General features: G+C 38.6%; 2 protein-coding genes across 2 annotated transcripts; both read left to right on the top strand.

The window, feature by feature from the left end:
* Window positions 1–1,126: 1,126 nt before the first annotated feature.
* On the top strand, window positions 1,127–4,435 carry LOC110014533 (extracellular calcium-sensing receptor-like). The gene is made up of 5 exons (XM_023961854.1): window positions 1,127–1,418; window positions 1,513–2,307; window positions 2,432–2,656; window positions 2,767–2,890; window positions 3,531–4,435. Exons 1-5 carry the CDS (start codon window positions 1,161–1,163, stop codon window positions 4,433–4,435), a joined length of 2,307 nt encoding a protein of 768 aa, XP_023817622.1. The 5' UTR covers window positions 1,127–1,160.
* Window positions 4,436–7,499: 3,064 nt separating this feature from the next.
* LOC111948488 (extracellular calcium-sensing receptor-like) lies at window positions 7,500–11,548 on the top strand. Its single transcript, XM_023961853.1, has 5 exons — window positions 7,500–7,791; window positions 7,886–8,680; window positions 8,805–9,029; window positions 9,139–9,262; window positions 10,644–11,548. Exons 1-5 carry the CDS (start codon window positions 7,534–7,536, stop codon window positions 11,546–11,548), a joined length of 2,307 nt encoding a protein of 768 aa, XP_023817621.1. The 5' UTR covers window positions 7,500–7,533.
* The last annotated feature ends 2,745 nt before the right edge of the window (window positions 11,549–14,293 follow it).

Genomic DNA, 14,293 nt, shown 5'->3' with positions numbered 1-14,293 from the left:
TACATAGTTTAGGATCTTGTGCATCAGCAGAGAAAGTCACTTTGGATCTGAAATAAACTTTTGGAGAAATATAGCTTTAACAGAACACGTTTTTCTGTGGTACGACTTGTGCCATAGATATTTGAAGAACAACAGATCTTCTAAATCTCACATATCAAGCTAAAATTTATGTAATTAACTGCTTTATTGCTTAATTTGCTTTTTAATTATTTAGAGCAGGTTAAGAAAATGGATGAAGGAATCATGGTGTTAAAAATATTGTTGTTCTAATTTTTGTCTTTTACACTTTTATTTTTGCCTATAGTCAAATAAGTATGCGAGTTCTTTTGAATATTTGCAACTTAATTTCATCGACACCTCTTCCTTAACACAATTTAAATTTTTAAATGAGTTGAGAAAAATAATTTTAAGTTATAACAAAACCATAAGAAGTTTACATGAAATTTATATCAGAATAAAGCACCAGAACTTTGGTATAAAAAGATAGTTTAATTTAATAAACAACAAAAGGTTATATTAACACAACAAATCATGTTGGTTATCTTGAATAAAAAATTTAAGGCAGATGGTTTTTATGTTGAAACTTCATGTTTTGTTTTGCAGCGTAGATTTACTCAAAAATGTATTTTGAACGTAGGGATGTGTATGACATCACCTCCCTGTTTTTGCCCCACCTTGTGGTCTGCAGAGATACACCTTCTTTGTTGTTTTACTACTACTGAAGTCTTTCCGTGATGTATAAATACTACTGCAGGTCCCTCCGGTTTGGCTCTGCCTCTCATCACAATGTCCAGACAGAGCTGGCACCAACAGTGTTGGATACTTGTTCAGTTCTTGCTGGTGGTTTCTCTCTCAAAGCCTGAGACGACATGTAGCCACAGAGGAGATCTGGAGAATCCCCAAATAGTTAAGGATGGGAACATCCTCTTAGGGGGAATCTTTCCTTTCCACAGCAGCTGGAAGAACAGACAGGAAAACTTTACACATAAACCTCTGCCACTGCAATGTGAAAGGTAAACACTCATGTCGACTGGGAATATTGAGTGATTTAGCAACAAAAAGTTTATTCTTTTTTATTGTGTGAAGAAGGAATCTGTTGAAGAGCTAAACTTAAATTTGTGCTAAGTTTGAATTTCAGAGGGTTCCAGTTTGCTCAAGCTATGCTCTTTGCCATTGAGGAGATCAACAACAGTACAGAACTGCTACCAGGCATCACCCTGGGCTATCAAATGTATGATGCTTGTTATTCCATTGCTAGAAGTGTCAAAGTTGCACTTGCTTTGGTTAATGGTAATACAGCTGAGTTAACTTTGAAGGAATGCAAAAGTGCTGCACAAGTGCAAGTCATAATGGGAGAAACAATTTCCATCCTTAGTGCTGCCATTGCCTCAGTCATGGGACCATTCCATATACCTTTGGTGGGTAACGATAGTGGACCCTGAAAATATTTGCACAATTTGGTTCAAATTTTTGCTGCTTAATGGAAGAACGAGATTTGATCATCTATTACAGATCAGCCACTACTCTACATGTGCCTGTCTCAGTGATAAAACGAAGTACCCATCCTTTCTCAGAACAATACCCAGTGATTACTTCCAGAGCAGAGCCCTCGCCCAACTGGTCAAGCACTTTGGCTGGACGTGGGTTGGAGCGATTAGAACAAATGATGACTATGGCAACAATGGCATGGCTACATTCACAGAAACTGCTGAACAGTTGGGCATTTGTCTGGAATATTCTGTGCCTTTCTTTCGAATGGATCCCCCAGATAAGATACAAAAAATAACTGATCTGATCAAAGCATCCACCTCAAAGGTGATTGTTGCCTTCCTCACTCACATGGACATGGATGTGTTACTACATGAGTTTTCCAAACATAACTTGAGCGGTTACCAGTGGGTCGGGAGCGAGGGCTGGATCTTTGATTTTCAGACTGCAACAACAGATAAAACTCACATCCTGGATGGAGCTATAGGTCTGTCCATTCCCAAAGCTCATGTCAGCGGCCTCAGAGAGTTTATGCTTGATGTTACAACCCTCAATTCGTCCAATAATGACTTGTTCATAGAGTTCTGGGAGGCAATGTTTAGCTGTGAGTTCAAACAGTCAAAGTCAGCAGCAGAAATTCAGGGAGAATGTACCGGACAAGAAGATGTGGCCGGAGTGAAAAACAGTTTCACAGACATGTCCCTCATGCCCATTCTTAACAACGTCTACAAAGGAGTGTATGCTGTAGCCCACGCTCTGCATGTCATACTCAGATGTAACAAAACATGCAACACTAATGTGCAGCTGCAGCCATTGGAGGTAAGATTTCAATTGGTAATTGCACATTTCACAAAAAGTAGTATGTCATAAGTAATTTACAGTATAAAAAGAATAGGGACCAAGAATGATAATACAACCGCACAATTAAATTTTTCCTACCCAGATTTTACAGCACATAAGAAAAATACACTTCCGAACAAAAGAAGGAGAGGAGGTTTACTTTGATGCAAATGGAGATCCAGCAGCAAAATATGAAATTATAAACTGGCAACCAAAAGAAAAGGGCATTGTGGATTTTGTCACAGTCGGCCTTTATGACGCATCATTACCTGCAGGCAAGCAGCTCAATCTACAAAATAATCTAATCTGGACAAGGAACTCTCGTCAGGTAAACAGCCACAATTTAAAAAAAAGAGTGCATTGCTGTTTGTTTGTTTTTGCAGTTTTGATGTAAATAAGAAGAAAAAAGTGTGTGTCTTCATTTCTGTGTTCATACAGGTGCCTGTGTCGGTTTGCAGTGAGAAATGTCAGCCTGGAACTCGAAAGGTTTATCAGAAAGGAAAACCTGTTTGCTGCCATGACTGTGCAACATGTGCTGAAGGGGAAATAAGCAACAACACAGGTGTGAGTTTGCCTCATTTTTCTGAATTAACTGCCAAAGAAAGAAAGACAATTTTCTATTCATACCAACTCCTATAATTTTGGCATGCAGATAATTTCACATGATTGTTCATATAACCAAAAACTGTGAAGGATCTTTTGTGCTTGTCCAACTCTAGTTTATAATAAATTAAGTATAGTTACTGTGTGGGCCCTGCATTTCTGTATGTAAATCATCATTTTGAAAATATTATATCCTCTTCAAAATGTTTATCAAGTGTTTATTTTGGTTGAAAAATTAATGTACAACAAGTGAATCGTACTTCCTATATGTGTGTATGTGCGTGCTGCAAAAGATTCCTGTGATTCAAGCCACAAACTACTTCACAAAATAAGACCAAAATCAGTACATTAATTGGGCTCAACCTCCACACTTAAAAGACACTTTTTAAGTGTGTAAAAGCAGTGGCCAAGGAGCAGTATGTCAATTTTTTCGATTTTAGCAACAATACACATTTTAGGACTGCTGAGTTATGTATGCTTTAAGCATAAATACAATTACTGCTGCAGTTGATTTTTTCAGGTACTATGTTATTGTAAATGTCCTAATGCTTCTGACAAATCCATGTGACCCAAGCACTGACCTTAACATTTTTCTACAGATTCCATCACCTGTGTGAGATGTCACCCTGAATTTTGGTCAAATGAGAGAAGAGATGCCTGTGTGAGAAAACAGGAAGTCTTTTTGTCTTATGAAGAAATAATGGGGGCACTGCTCACTGCTGCCTCTTTATTTGGAACGTGCTTGACAGCCATTGTAGCGTTCATTTTCTTCAGGCACAGGAAAACTCCTCTGGTGAGGGCAAATAACTCTGAGCTGAGCTTCCTACTGCTCTTCTCTCTCATTCTGTGTTTCCTGTGCTCTCTGACCTTCATCGGCCGGCCCTCTGAGTGGACCTGCCAGCTGCGGCACACTGCTTTTGCCATCACGTTTGTTCTCTGCATCTCTTGTGTTCTGGGGAAGACAATAGTTGTCCTGATGGCTTTTAAAGCCAGACTTCCTGGTGGAAACATGATGAAGTGGTTTGGACCTGCACAGCAGAGACTCAGCGTTCTGGGACTCACTCTTATTCAAGTTATTATCTGTATCCTCTGGTTAACCATTTCCCCCCCTTTCCCTTTTAAAAATGTTCAAGAGTTTAGAGATAAAATCATCTTGGAGTGTGCTCTCGGCTCAGAGTTAGGGTTCTGGGCTGGACTTGGGTATATAGGTCTTCTGGCTGTCTTGTGCTTCATTTCTGCGTTTTTGGCTCGGAAACTGCCCGATAATTTCAACGAAGCCAAATTTATCACGTTCAGCATGCTGATATTCTGTGCAGTTTGGATCACGTTCATCCCAGCATACGTCAGCTCTCCAGGGAAGTTCAGCGTTGCCGTGGAGATCTTTGCCATCCTTGCTTCCAGTTTTGGACTACTGATTTGTATTTTCATCCCAAAATGCTATGTCATCCTACTCAAACCTGAGAAAAACACAAGGAAATATATGATGGGTAAGGGAGGATCATAATAAACAAAAATATCCCAACTTTTGAAACCCCTTAAAGGCTGTCAAACCTGTAAGACATTTTAATGAAAGTTGTTTTTAAACTCTAGGTAACCTGTAGCTGTAACCAAGTACATATGGAATGCACGGAGTCAAGTGATATTTTACATGTTTTCTTTTGTTTTTTTGGATCACTGATGTAACTTTGACACTATGTTTTTGCAGTTCAACGGTAATCATGCCTTAAATATTTTATTGAATCAAAATGTGCTTTATTAAATTCCAATGAGAGCACAAAAAATAATAATAATAATAAAAAGCTGACAAATTTCCATGTAGTTCTGGTCGGATCCACAAAATATATCTTTGATTGGTCTCCTCTTTGTTTGGCAAGTTTGAAAGCTCCCATCTACACTGTTCTTGATCGAAGGAATTTGGTTTTATTTTTAACGTGGGCACCAATCTTTTCACAAATGAACATTGGTGCAGTGTAACCCTTGTGCTATCCTAGGCACTTTAACGTTGGGAGTTGGGCCATCTAGACCCACTAGACAGTGCTCTGAACCTTTTTTCTTCAATGATTTGTATCTTCACTGGTGTCCATGGATTACATGAAATCTTTCCACCTTTATCCACCTTTGTGATGGTAGGGAGAACACGTCAAAGTAAGGATGGGGTCATCTAAGATAGCACAAGGGTTAATTCTTTGCAGCACCATCTGTATCAGTCCACACAAATAACTGCAAATTGCTGACCATTACTGGCTGCACCCAACATGTTTCTTTAGCATGCATGTATGAGCTCAATTCCTACACTATTACAATAGGCGGTGATCTTTTCTGCTACTGTCAAGAGTGAGACATCGCAGCCTGTTTATACTGTATATTCATGGCATGTCAAGCAGATACCCTACTTCAGCTCCAGACCAGATGAACCATTTTGTCATTATGTTTGAACATTTTTGTTGCAATGTGGACAATGATAAGTCACATTTTGCTCTTATATAAAATGGGTAGGTAGCCCATTATTGCATAATGGTCCTTTCTGTGAGGAGTTTGAATGTCCTCCCTGTGCATGTGTTGGTTTTCTCCAAGCACTCTGGCTTTCTCCCATATTCCAAACACAAGCTTTAACCCTTGTGCTATCCTAGGCACTTTTACATTGGGAGTGAGGTCATTTAGACCCCACTAGACAGTGCGCTGAACTTTTTTCTTCAATGATTTGTGATCTTCACTGGTTTCCATGGATTACATGAAATCCTCTCCACCTGTAACCCTTGTGCTATCCTAGGAACTTTGACGTTGGGAGTTGGGTCATTTAGACCCACTAGACAGAGCTATGAACAAATTTTCTTCAATAATTTGTGATCTTCACTGGTTTCCATGGATTACATGAAATCCTCTCCACCTTTATCCACCTTTGTCATGGTAGGAATAACACATCAAAGTAAGGGTGGGGTCATCTAAGATAGCACAAGGGTTATCCACCTTTGTCATGGAAGGGAGAACACGTCAATGGTCGTCTTGGCCCCATAGGATAGCACAAGGGTTAAAGGTACCAGTTTCGATTGTAAAGTAATGTCTGTTTTCAATTGACATGAATGGGTTTATTAAAAATTAAACATATTTACATATGTACAATAATCATTGACATGATTTTGTTTTCTGTCATGTTTCAAATTCATTGAACAAACCCACCATTCTAAAGTTTAGGAATCAAGCCATGGAACACCTCTGCAAGCAGGCCAAGTGTTAAGTTCCCAAGAAAAGAGGGAACGTGATTACAGTAAACACACCAATCAGAATTGTGGTCAAACTATATCAAACATGAACACATTTTATGCTGTTTTTTGGCCGTTTGTAAGAATGAAAACAAATTAATTTTTCACCCAAAAACAGGGGAAGGGAGTAGGTAAGGGAGAGGTAGGGAACTATACTGTCATGCCCCTAAGTAAATTATCTCTACATAGTTTAGGATCTTGTGCATCAGCAGAGAAAGTCACTTTGGATCTGAAATAAACTTTTGAAGAAATATAGCTTTAACAGAACACGTTTTTCTGTGGTACAACTTGTGCCATAGATATTTGAAGAACAACAGATCTTCTAAATCTCACATATCAATCTAACATTTATGTAATTAACTGCTTTATTGCTTAATTTGCTTTTTAATTATTTAGAGCAGGTTAAGAAAATGGATGAAGGAATCATGGTGTTAAAAATATTGTTGTTCTAATTTTTGTCTTTTACACTTTTATTTTTGCCTATAGTCAAATAAGTATGCGAGTTCTTTTGAATATTTGCAACTTAATTTCATCGACACCTCTTCCTTAACACAATTTAAATTTTTAAATGAGTTGAGAAAAATAATTTTAAGTTATAACAAAACCATAAGAAGTTTACATGAAATTTATATCAGAATAAAGCACCAGAACTTTGGTATAAAAAGATAGTTTAATTTAATAAACAACAAAAGGTTATATTAACACAACAAATCATGTTGGTTATCTTGAATAAAAAATTTAAGGCAGATGGTTTTTATGTTGAAACTTCATGTTTTGTTTTGCAGCGTAGATTTACTCAAAAATGTATTTTGAACGTAGGGATGTGTATGACATCACCTCCCTGTTTTTGCCCCACCTTGTGGTCTGCAGAGATACACCTTCTTTGTTGTTTTACTACTACTGAAGTCTTTCCGTGATGTATAAATACTACTGCAGGTCCCTCCGGTTTGGCTCTGCCTCTCATCACAATGTCCAGACAGAGCTGGCACCAACAGTGTTGGATACTTGTTCAGTTCTTGTTGGTGGTTTCTCTCTCAAAGCCTGAGACGACATGTAGCCACAGAGGAGATCTGGAGAATCCCCAAATAGTTAAGGATGGGAACATCCTCTTAGGGGGAATCTTTCCTTTCCACAGCAGCTGGAAGAACAGACAGGAAAACTTTACACATAAACCTCTGCCACTGCAATGTGAAAGGTAAACACTCATGTCGACTGGGAATATTGAGTGATTTAGCAACAAAAAGTTTATTCTTTTTTATTGTGTGAAGAAGGAATCTGTTGAAGAGCTAAACTTAAATTTGTGCTAAGTTTGAATTTCAGAGGGTTCCAGTTTGCTCAAGCTATGCTCTTTGCCATTGAGGAGATCAACAACAGTACAGAACTGCTACCAGGCATCACCCTGGGCTATCAAATGTATGATGCTTGTGATTCCATTGCTAGAAGTGTCAAAGTTGCACTTGCTTTGGTTAATGGTAATACAGCTGAGTTAACTTTGAAGGAATGCAAAAGTGCTGCACAAGTGCAAGTCATAATGGGAGAAACAACTTCCACCCTTAGTGCTGCCATTGCCTCAGTCATGGGACCATTCCATTTCCCTTTGGTGGGTAAGGATAGTGAACCCTGAAAATATTTGCACAATTTGGTTCAAATTTTTGCTGCTTAATGGAAGAACAACATTTGATCATCTATTACAGATCAGCCACTACTCTACATGTGCCTGTCTCAGTGATAAAACGAAGTACCCATCCTTTCTCAGAACAATACCCAGTGATTACTTCCAGAGCAGAGCCCTCGCCCAACTGGTCAAGCACTTTGGCTGGACGTGGGTTGGAGCGATTAGAACAAATGATGACTATGGCAACAATGGCATGGCTACATTCACAGAAACTGCTGAACAGTTGGGCATTTGTCTGGAATATTCTGTGCCTTTCTTTCGAATGGATCCCCCAGATAAGATACAAAAAATAACTGATCTGATCAAAGCATCCACCTCAAAGGTGATTGTAGCCTTCCTCACTCACATGGACATGGATGTGTTACTACATGAGTTTTCCAAACATAACTTGAGCGGTTACCAGTGGGTCGGGAGCGAGGGCTGGATCTTTGATTTTCAGACTGCAACAACAGATAAAACTCACATCCTGGATGGAGCTATAGGTCTGTCCATTCCCAAAGCTCATGTCAGCGGCCTCAGAGAGTTTATGCTTGATGTTACAACACTCAATTCGTCCAATAATGACTTGTTCATAGAGTTCTGGGAGGCAATGTTTAGCTGTGAGTTCAAACAGTCAAAGTCGGCAGCAGAAATTCAGGGAGAATGTACCGGACAAGAGGATGTGGCCGGAGTGAAAAACAGTTTCACAGACATGTCCCTCATGCCCATTCTTAACAACGTCTACAAAGGAGTGTATGCTGTAGCCCACGCTCTGCATGTCATACTCAGATGTAACAAAACATGCAACACTAATGTGCAGCTGCAGCCATTGGAGGTAAGATTTCAATTGGTAATTGCACATTTCACAAAAAGTAGTATTTCACAAGTAATTTACAGTATAAAAAGAATAGGGACCAAGAATGATAATGCAACCACACAATTAAATTTTTCCTTCCCAGATTTTACAGCACATAAGAAACATTAACTTCCGAACAAAAGAAGGAGAGGAGGTTTACTTTAATGCGAACGGAGATCCAGCAGCAAAATATGAAATTATAAACTGGCAACCAAAAGAAAAGGGCATTGTGGATTTTGTCACAGTCGGCCTTTATGACGCATCATTGCCTGCAGGCAAGCAGCTCAATCTACAAAATAATCTAATCTGGACAAGGAACTCTCGTCAGGTAAACAGCCACAATTAAAAAAAAGAGTGCATTGCTGTTTGTTTGTTTTTGCAGTTTTGATGTAAATAACAAGAAAAAAGTGTGTGTCTTCATTTCTGTGTTCATACAGGTGCCTGTGTCGGTTTGCAGTGAGAAATGTCAGCCTGGAACTCGAAAGGTTTTTCAGAAAGGAAAACCTGTTTGCTGCCATGACTGTGCAACATGTGCTGAAGGGGAAATAAGCAACAACACAGGTATGAGTTTGCCTCATTTTTCTGAATTAACTGCCAAAGAAAGAAAGACAATTTTCTATTCATACCAACTCCTATAATTTTGGCATTCACATAATTTCACATGATTGTTCATATAACCAAAAACTGTGAAGGATCTGTTGTGCTTGTCCAACTCTAGTTTATAATAAAATAACTATAGTTACTGTGTGGGCCCTGCATTTCTGTATGTAAATCATCAGTTGGACAATATTATATCCTCTTCAAAATGTCTATCAAGTGTTTTATTTTGGGAAAAAAACTTAATGTACAAAAAGTGAATCGTACTTCCTATATGTGTGTATGTGCGTGCTGCAAAAGATTCCTGTGATTCATGCCACAAACTACTTCACAAAATAAGACCAAAATCAGTACATTAATTGGGCTCAACCTCCACCAGTAATTATATGCTTCTCTCACAAAAAGCGGACTATTTGTTAGGTGTGCCACACCACCGCTGCAGTCAAGACTCTGCGATATAAAGCGATACATACGTATATACTGATCTTTCCGATGGGTTGAATAAAGCATCAGTTCAGAGAGAAAGTTCACCGCTTACCGCTTGTTTTTGTCCAAACGTTGAAGCAACAGGTTGTTTTAAAGAAAACCAAAACAAAACAATTAAGGTAGGTGACCGGAACTTTTTTTTTCACTGTGCGGTTATCCTGTGGTATATCACTTTTTAATGCACACCCAGTAGCCAATCAGAATAGAGAATTCACCCAGACCATGGTATAAGACATATATAAGGCAAACCAAACTATAAATGGCATTAAGGGAGACAAAACAGTCAGAGATGAGGAGAAATTAATAACTGCGGTTTGTGTTTACCGAAAATTATACTACACCCTCTAACAAATATTGGAAAAGGCATATGCACTCGTATCGGGTAGTGACAGTCCAGTCAAGTGTGAACACCAAATACTATAATACATGTTCAAGAAAGTGCATTCAGCACATCACATTCCCAATGTAAATGTTGCATAACATGTAAAAAAAAACACATTCTCACAACGCTACATGTTAGTTGCGTCAGCAAATTCACAATAACACCCCAACCTTCACCACCACCAGAAATAATTCATTTATTAGGCGCTCTGCAATATGAGACATACTATTATACTAATATATTTTCTAACAAAAAAAAAGCTTTTAAGTATGGAAAAAGCAGTGGCCAAGGACCTGGATGTCAATTTTTTGATTTTAGCAACAATACACATTTTAGGACTGCTGAGTTATGTATGCTTTAAGCATAAATACAATTACTGCTGCAGTTGACTTTTTCAGGTACTATGTTATTGTAAATTTCCTAATGCTTCTGACAAATCCATGTAACCCAAGCACTGACCTTAACATTTTTCTACAGATTCCATCACCTGTGTGAGATGTCACCCTGAATTTTGGTCAAATGAGAGAAGAGATGCCTGTGTGAGAAAACAGGAAGTCTTTTTGTCTTATGAAGAAATAATGGGGGCACTGCTCACTGCTGCCTCTTTATTTGGAACGTGCTTGACAGCCATTGTAGCGTTCATTTTCTTCAGGCACAGGAAAACTCCTCTGGTGAGGGCAAATAACTCTGAGCTGAGCTTCCTACTGCTCTTCTCTCTCATTCTGTGTTTCCTGTGCTCTCTGACCTTCATCGGCCGGCCCTCTGAGTGGACCTGCCAGCTGCGGCACACTGCTTTTGCCATCACGTTTGTTCTCTGCATCTCTTGTGTTCTGGGGAAGACAATAGTTGTCCTGATGGCTTTTAAAGCCAGACTTCCTGGTGGAAACTTGATGAAGTGGTTTGGACCTGCACAGCAGAGACTCAGCGTTCTGGGACTCACTCTTATTCAAGTTATTATCTGTATCCTCTGGTTAACCATTTCCCCCCCTTTCCCTTTTAAAAATGTTCAAGAGTTTAGAGATAAAATCATCTTGGAGTGTGCTCTCGGCTCAGAGTTAGGGTTCTGGGCTGGACTTGGGTATATAGGTCTTCTGGCTGTCTTGTGCTTCATTTCTGCGTTTTTGGCTCGGAAACTGCCCGATAATTTCAACGAAGCCAAATTTATCACGTTCAGCATGCTGATATTCTGTGCAGTTTGGATCACGTTCATCCCAGCATACGTCAGCTCTCCAGGCAAGTTCAGCGTTGCCGTGGAGATCTTTGCCATCCTTGCTTCCAGTTTTGGACTACTGATTTGTATTTTCATCCCAAAATGCTATGTCATCCTACTCAAACCTGAGAAAAACACAAGGAAATATATGATGGGTAAGGGAGGATCATAGTAAATCAATAACTGAAAAAGTATCACAAATGCAAATACTCATAATAATGCATATTTCTATAATATTTACGTGGACATTGTCAAAATTATTAAAAAATTATCACAGTTTTTACTTTCGCCTATATATTTATGCACAGCTGTCAGAACAATAATGTGCTGTAATATGCAGTAAAAACTCAAAATACCATCAGCCAGTGTTTAACTCTCTCTTAGCGAACTAATAAAACTATATAAAAAATTAAACCATTAAATAAAATATCTGACCTTCTCCCTCATAGGCAAACTGGAACACATCACAAAAAGAACCCCTTTCCTTTTCTTTTTCCCTGTAGAACTATTTTAGGTGAGATTGGAAACCCGGTTAAAATGTGAGTCAGTTTGTCAACATTGCAGCTCTAACGAGCCAGCCTTATGGAATTTGGGGCAGCATATAGTTGTTTAACAAAACATGTTTCTGCCAAAGCAACGTTTTGGCAATGCTAGTGAGGCAGGAGGCATCTCACTGGGTCAGAGGGAGATGGAAGTTTTGCTGAAAGTGGCCGTCATTCAGACGCAGCACCTGGAGTAGATGTTGAACCTGTTGGGGTTACCGATCTAATAAAACCGGAAATGGGGGCGTGCTTGCCAAAGATTTTCTAGAGCTTTTCAAAATAAATGAACTTCATATCTCAGCATTATTTGTTTCTTCTATGTAGCGATAAGGCTAAAAACATTCAGCGGTAGCTCCTCCAACAAGCTCCAGGAGCTGCAGATTTATGAACTGGATGCACCTCAGTCAACCTTGATCTGTATGTGTGTATTTCTGTTGTATGTGTGATCTTGTTCGGGTTGTACTGGAACCTAATTTTGTATGTCAGTGTAAGCTGTGCATATGACAATAAATGTGATTCTAATTCTGATCTCATGTTTCTTTCTGGGGATTTTTCTGACCACAATCACTGGGCTGGTGTTTTCATGTCACAAAGACATCCCACTAGCAAGCATATCCAGTGAGCTGAACTTCCTTCTTCTCTTCTCTCTGACGTTCTCTGCTCCCCTCGCTCTCTGACTTTTTAGGGTTAACCTACTCAATGATTCGGCATGCTGCGCCACAAAGTGTTCAGCATCAGGAGTCTCCTCTGTATCTCTTGTGTCATGGGAAAAACAACGGTGGTCTTGATAGCTTTTGGAGCAATTTCATTGTAAAGGGATTTGGGCCTGCATAGCAGAGATTCAGCTTTAGAATCATCTTACGGTATAACTTGGCCCCACAAAGGCTTCTGCATAGTTGCTGGGGTACATACTCGTCACAAAATGTTTTGTCTTAGCTCTTTGCATCGAAAGCTACCCCATATCGTAAAATAAATGCATCCTATTCAGGATGGCAATATACTCCATTGCGTAGATCACCTTTCTGTAGAGATATTTGCAAAAATAAGAGGCACATAATGGGTACAACATGTACCGCTATTTTTAACTGTTTGTTAGAGTTAATTTGTACTTTTTTTTTTTTTAAATATGTATATGTCTTTTACTCGTAGTTTAGATTGTGTTGGTAAAATGTGATTTTTTGCAGTAAAACTGTATTTTTTTAAACAAAAGCATATTAAATCAAACTGTAGTACTATTTCTGCTTTACAGAGATGTAATACAAAAGGTTAAGCAAGGTTATACATTTTAAAAAAACAACATTAATCAAAAACAGCGGAAAGTAAATAAGGCACCGTCTGTTCTGCACCTGACCTAATTAAAAGTGACTTGATGAGTCCAGTGGGACAGTTCAGGTCCTTGAGCATAACAACAGTGGCAACATGTGACAAATTGTTTCGAGCAGAAAAATAGGGTAGGCATGAACAAACAACTTTGTCATGTGTTCCTCCTTTTCATCCATTTAATTAAGGGATGTTGTGATCTCTTGGTTCCCCTGGCTCCTTTTTGTTTTTCCATTTGCTCTTCCAATGTTTGTTCAGTAAGAAAACTAAATATAGTGTATTTAAAACTTTTTGATATAATGACATGTTTTCAAAATAAGGAGCTGTCTTTTTGAATTTTACTATGGAGATTTCGATATTATTAAAAAATTTCACTGTTGTGCACAATTAGTGTTCTCTTTAAATTAAAAAATGTCCAATTTGTTGGAGGCTAGTGATTAGTGGCATGAAGCATTCAGCACTACTATTACATGTGGGGTAAGCTGTGGACGAGGTCAGGACTGCTGGAAAGTCATTCCATTATCTCCTCCACTAAAATCAGAAAGCATTTACAGATAAGCATCTTGAAGGATAAAACTTTGGTCAAGTTGCAGAAGATGAGTTTAAAATATCCTCTTTATGATTGATAAAAATATAAAAAAAACTAATTTTTCCAGTAACAAAGATTTTGTCCCATATCATTGCACTGCCTCCACCAAATGATGTTGGTCTTTATAGTTCTCCAAATATTTTGAATCTTTTAATCTCATCGTCTGACTGCCCAATTGAGAAAATGGACTCAACATAAGGTTCACTTCCATCATTATTGCTGACACCTTGGCAAATAGGCAGAATGATGCTCTTAACTGGCCTGTGAGACCAAAGACTGAACATATAATATGTCCTTTTCAAATTGCCTGGCTCAAGACTCTCCTGGCATATTGCAATTCAAGACTGGAAACCTACAGATTGGAATCTGCTGTATTTAAAATAGTGCACTATATATAGTACGTTCACCATTTTGTAGTGCTGTCCGAATCTACAATTCCAAAATCGAGTGCCCTGTAAATTTACCA

Source organism: Oryzias latipes, chromosome 13, assembly GCF_002234675.1.
Source record: "Oryzias latipes chromosome 13, ASM223467v1".
Lineage (NCBI taxonomy): Eukaryota > Metazoa > Chordata > Actinopteri > Beloniformes > Adrianichthyidae > Oryzias > Oryzias latipes.
The sequence above is the reverse complement of the archived record's forward strand: the minus strand, read 5'-3'. Positions and strand labels throughout refer to the sequence as shown.

Excerpts from the sequence above, each read along its gene's own strand:
- LOC110014533 (XM_023961854.1), top strand. The coding sequence starts at position 1,161 with ATGCTCTTTGCCATTGAGGAGATCAACAACAGTACAGAACTGCTACCA. Across the intron at positions 1,419-1,512 it reads GACCATTCCATATACCTTTG|ATCAGCCACTACTCTACATG; the intron begins GTGGGTAACGAT and ends CATCTATTACAG. Across the intron at positions 2,657-2,766 it reads GGACAAGGAACTCTCGTCAG|GTGCCTGTGTCGGTTTGCAG; the intron begins GTAAACAGCCAC and ends GTGTTCATACAG.
- LOC111948488 (XM_023961853.1), top strand. The coding sequence starts at position 7,534 with ATGCTCTTTGCCATTGAGGAGATCAACAACAGTACAGAACTGCTACCA. Across the intron at positions 8,681-8,804 it reads TGCAGCTGCAGCCATTGGAG|ATTTTACAGCACATAAGAAA; the intron begins GTAAGATTTCAA and ends TTTCCTTCCCAG. Across the intron at positions 9,030-9,138 it reads GGACAAGGAACTCTCGTCAG|GTGCCTGTGTCGGTTTGCAG; the intron begins GTAAACAGCCAC and ends GTGTTCATACAG.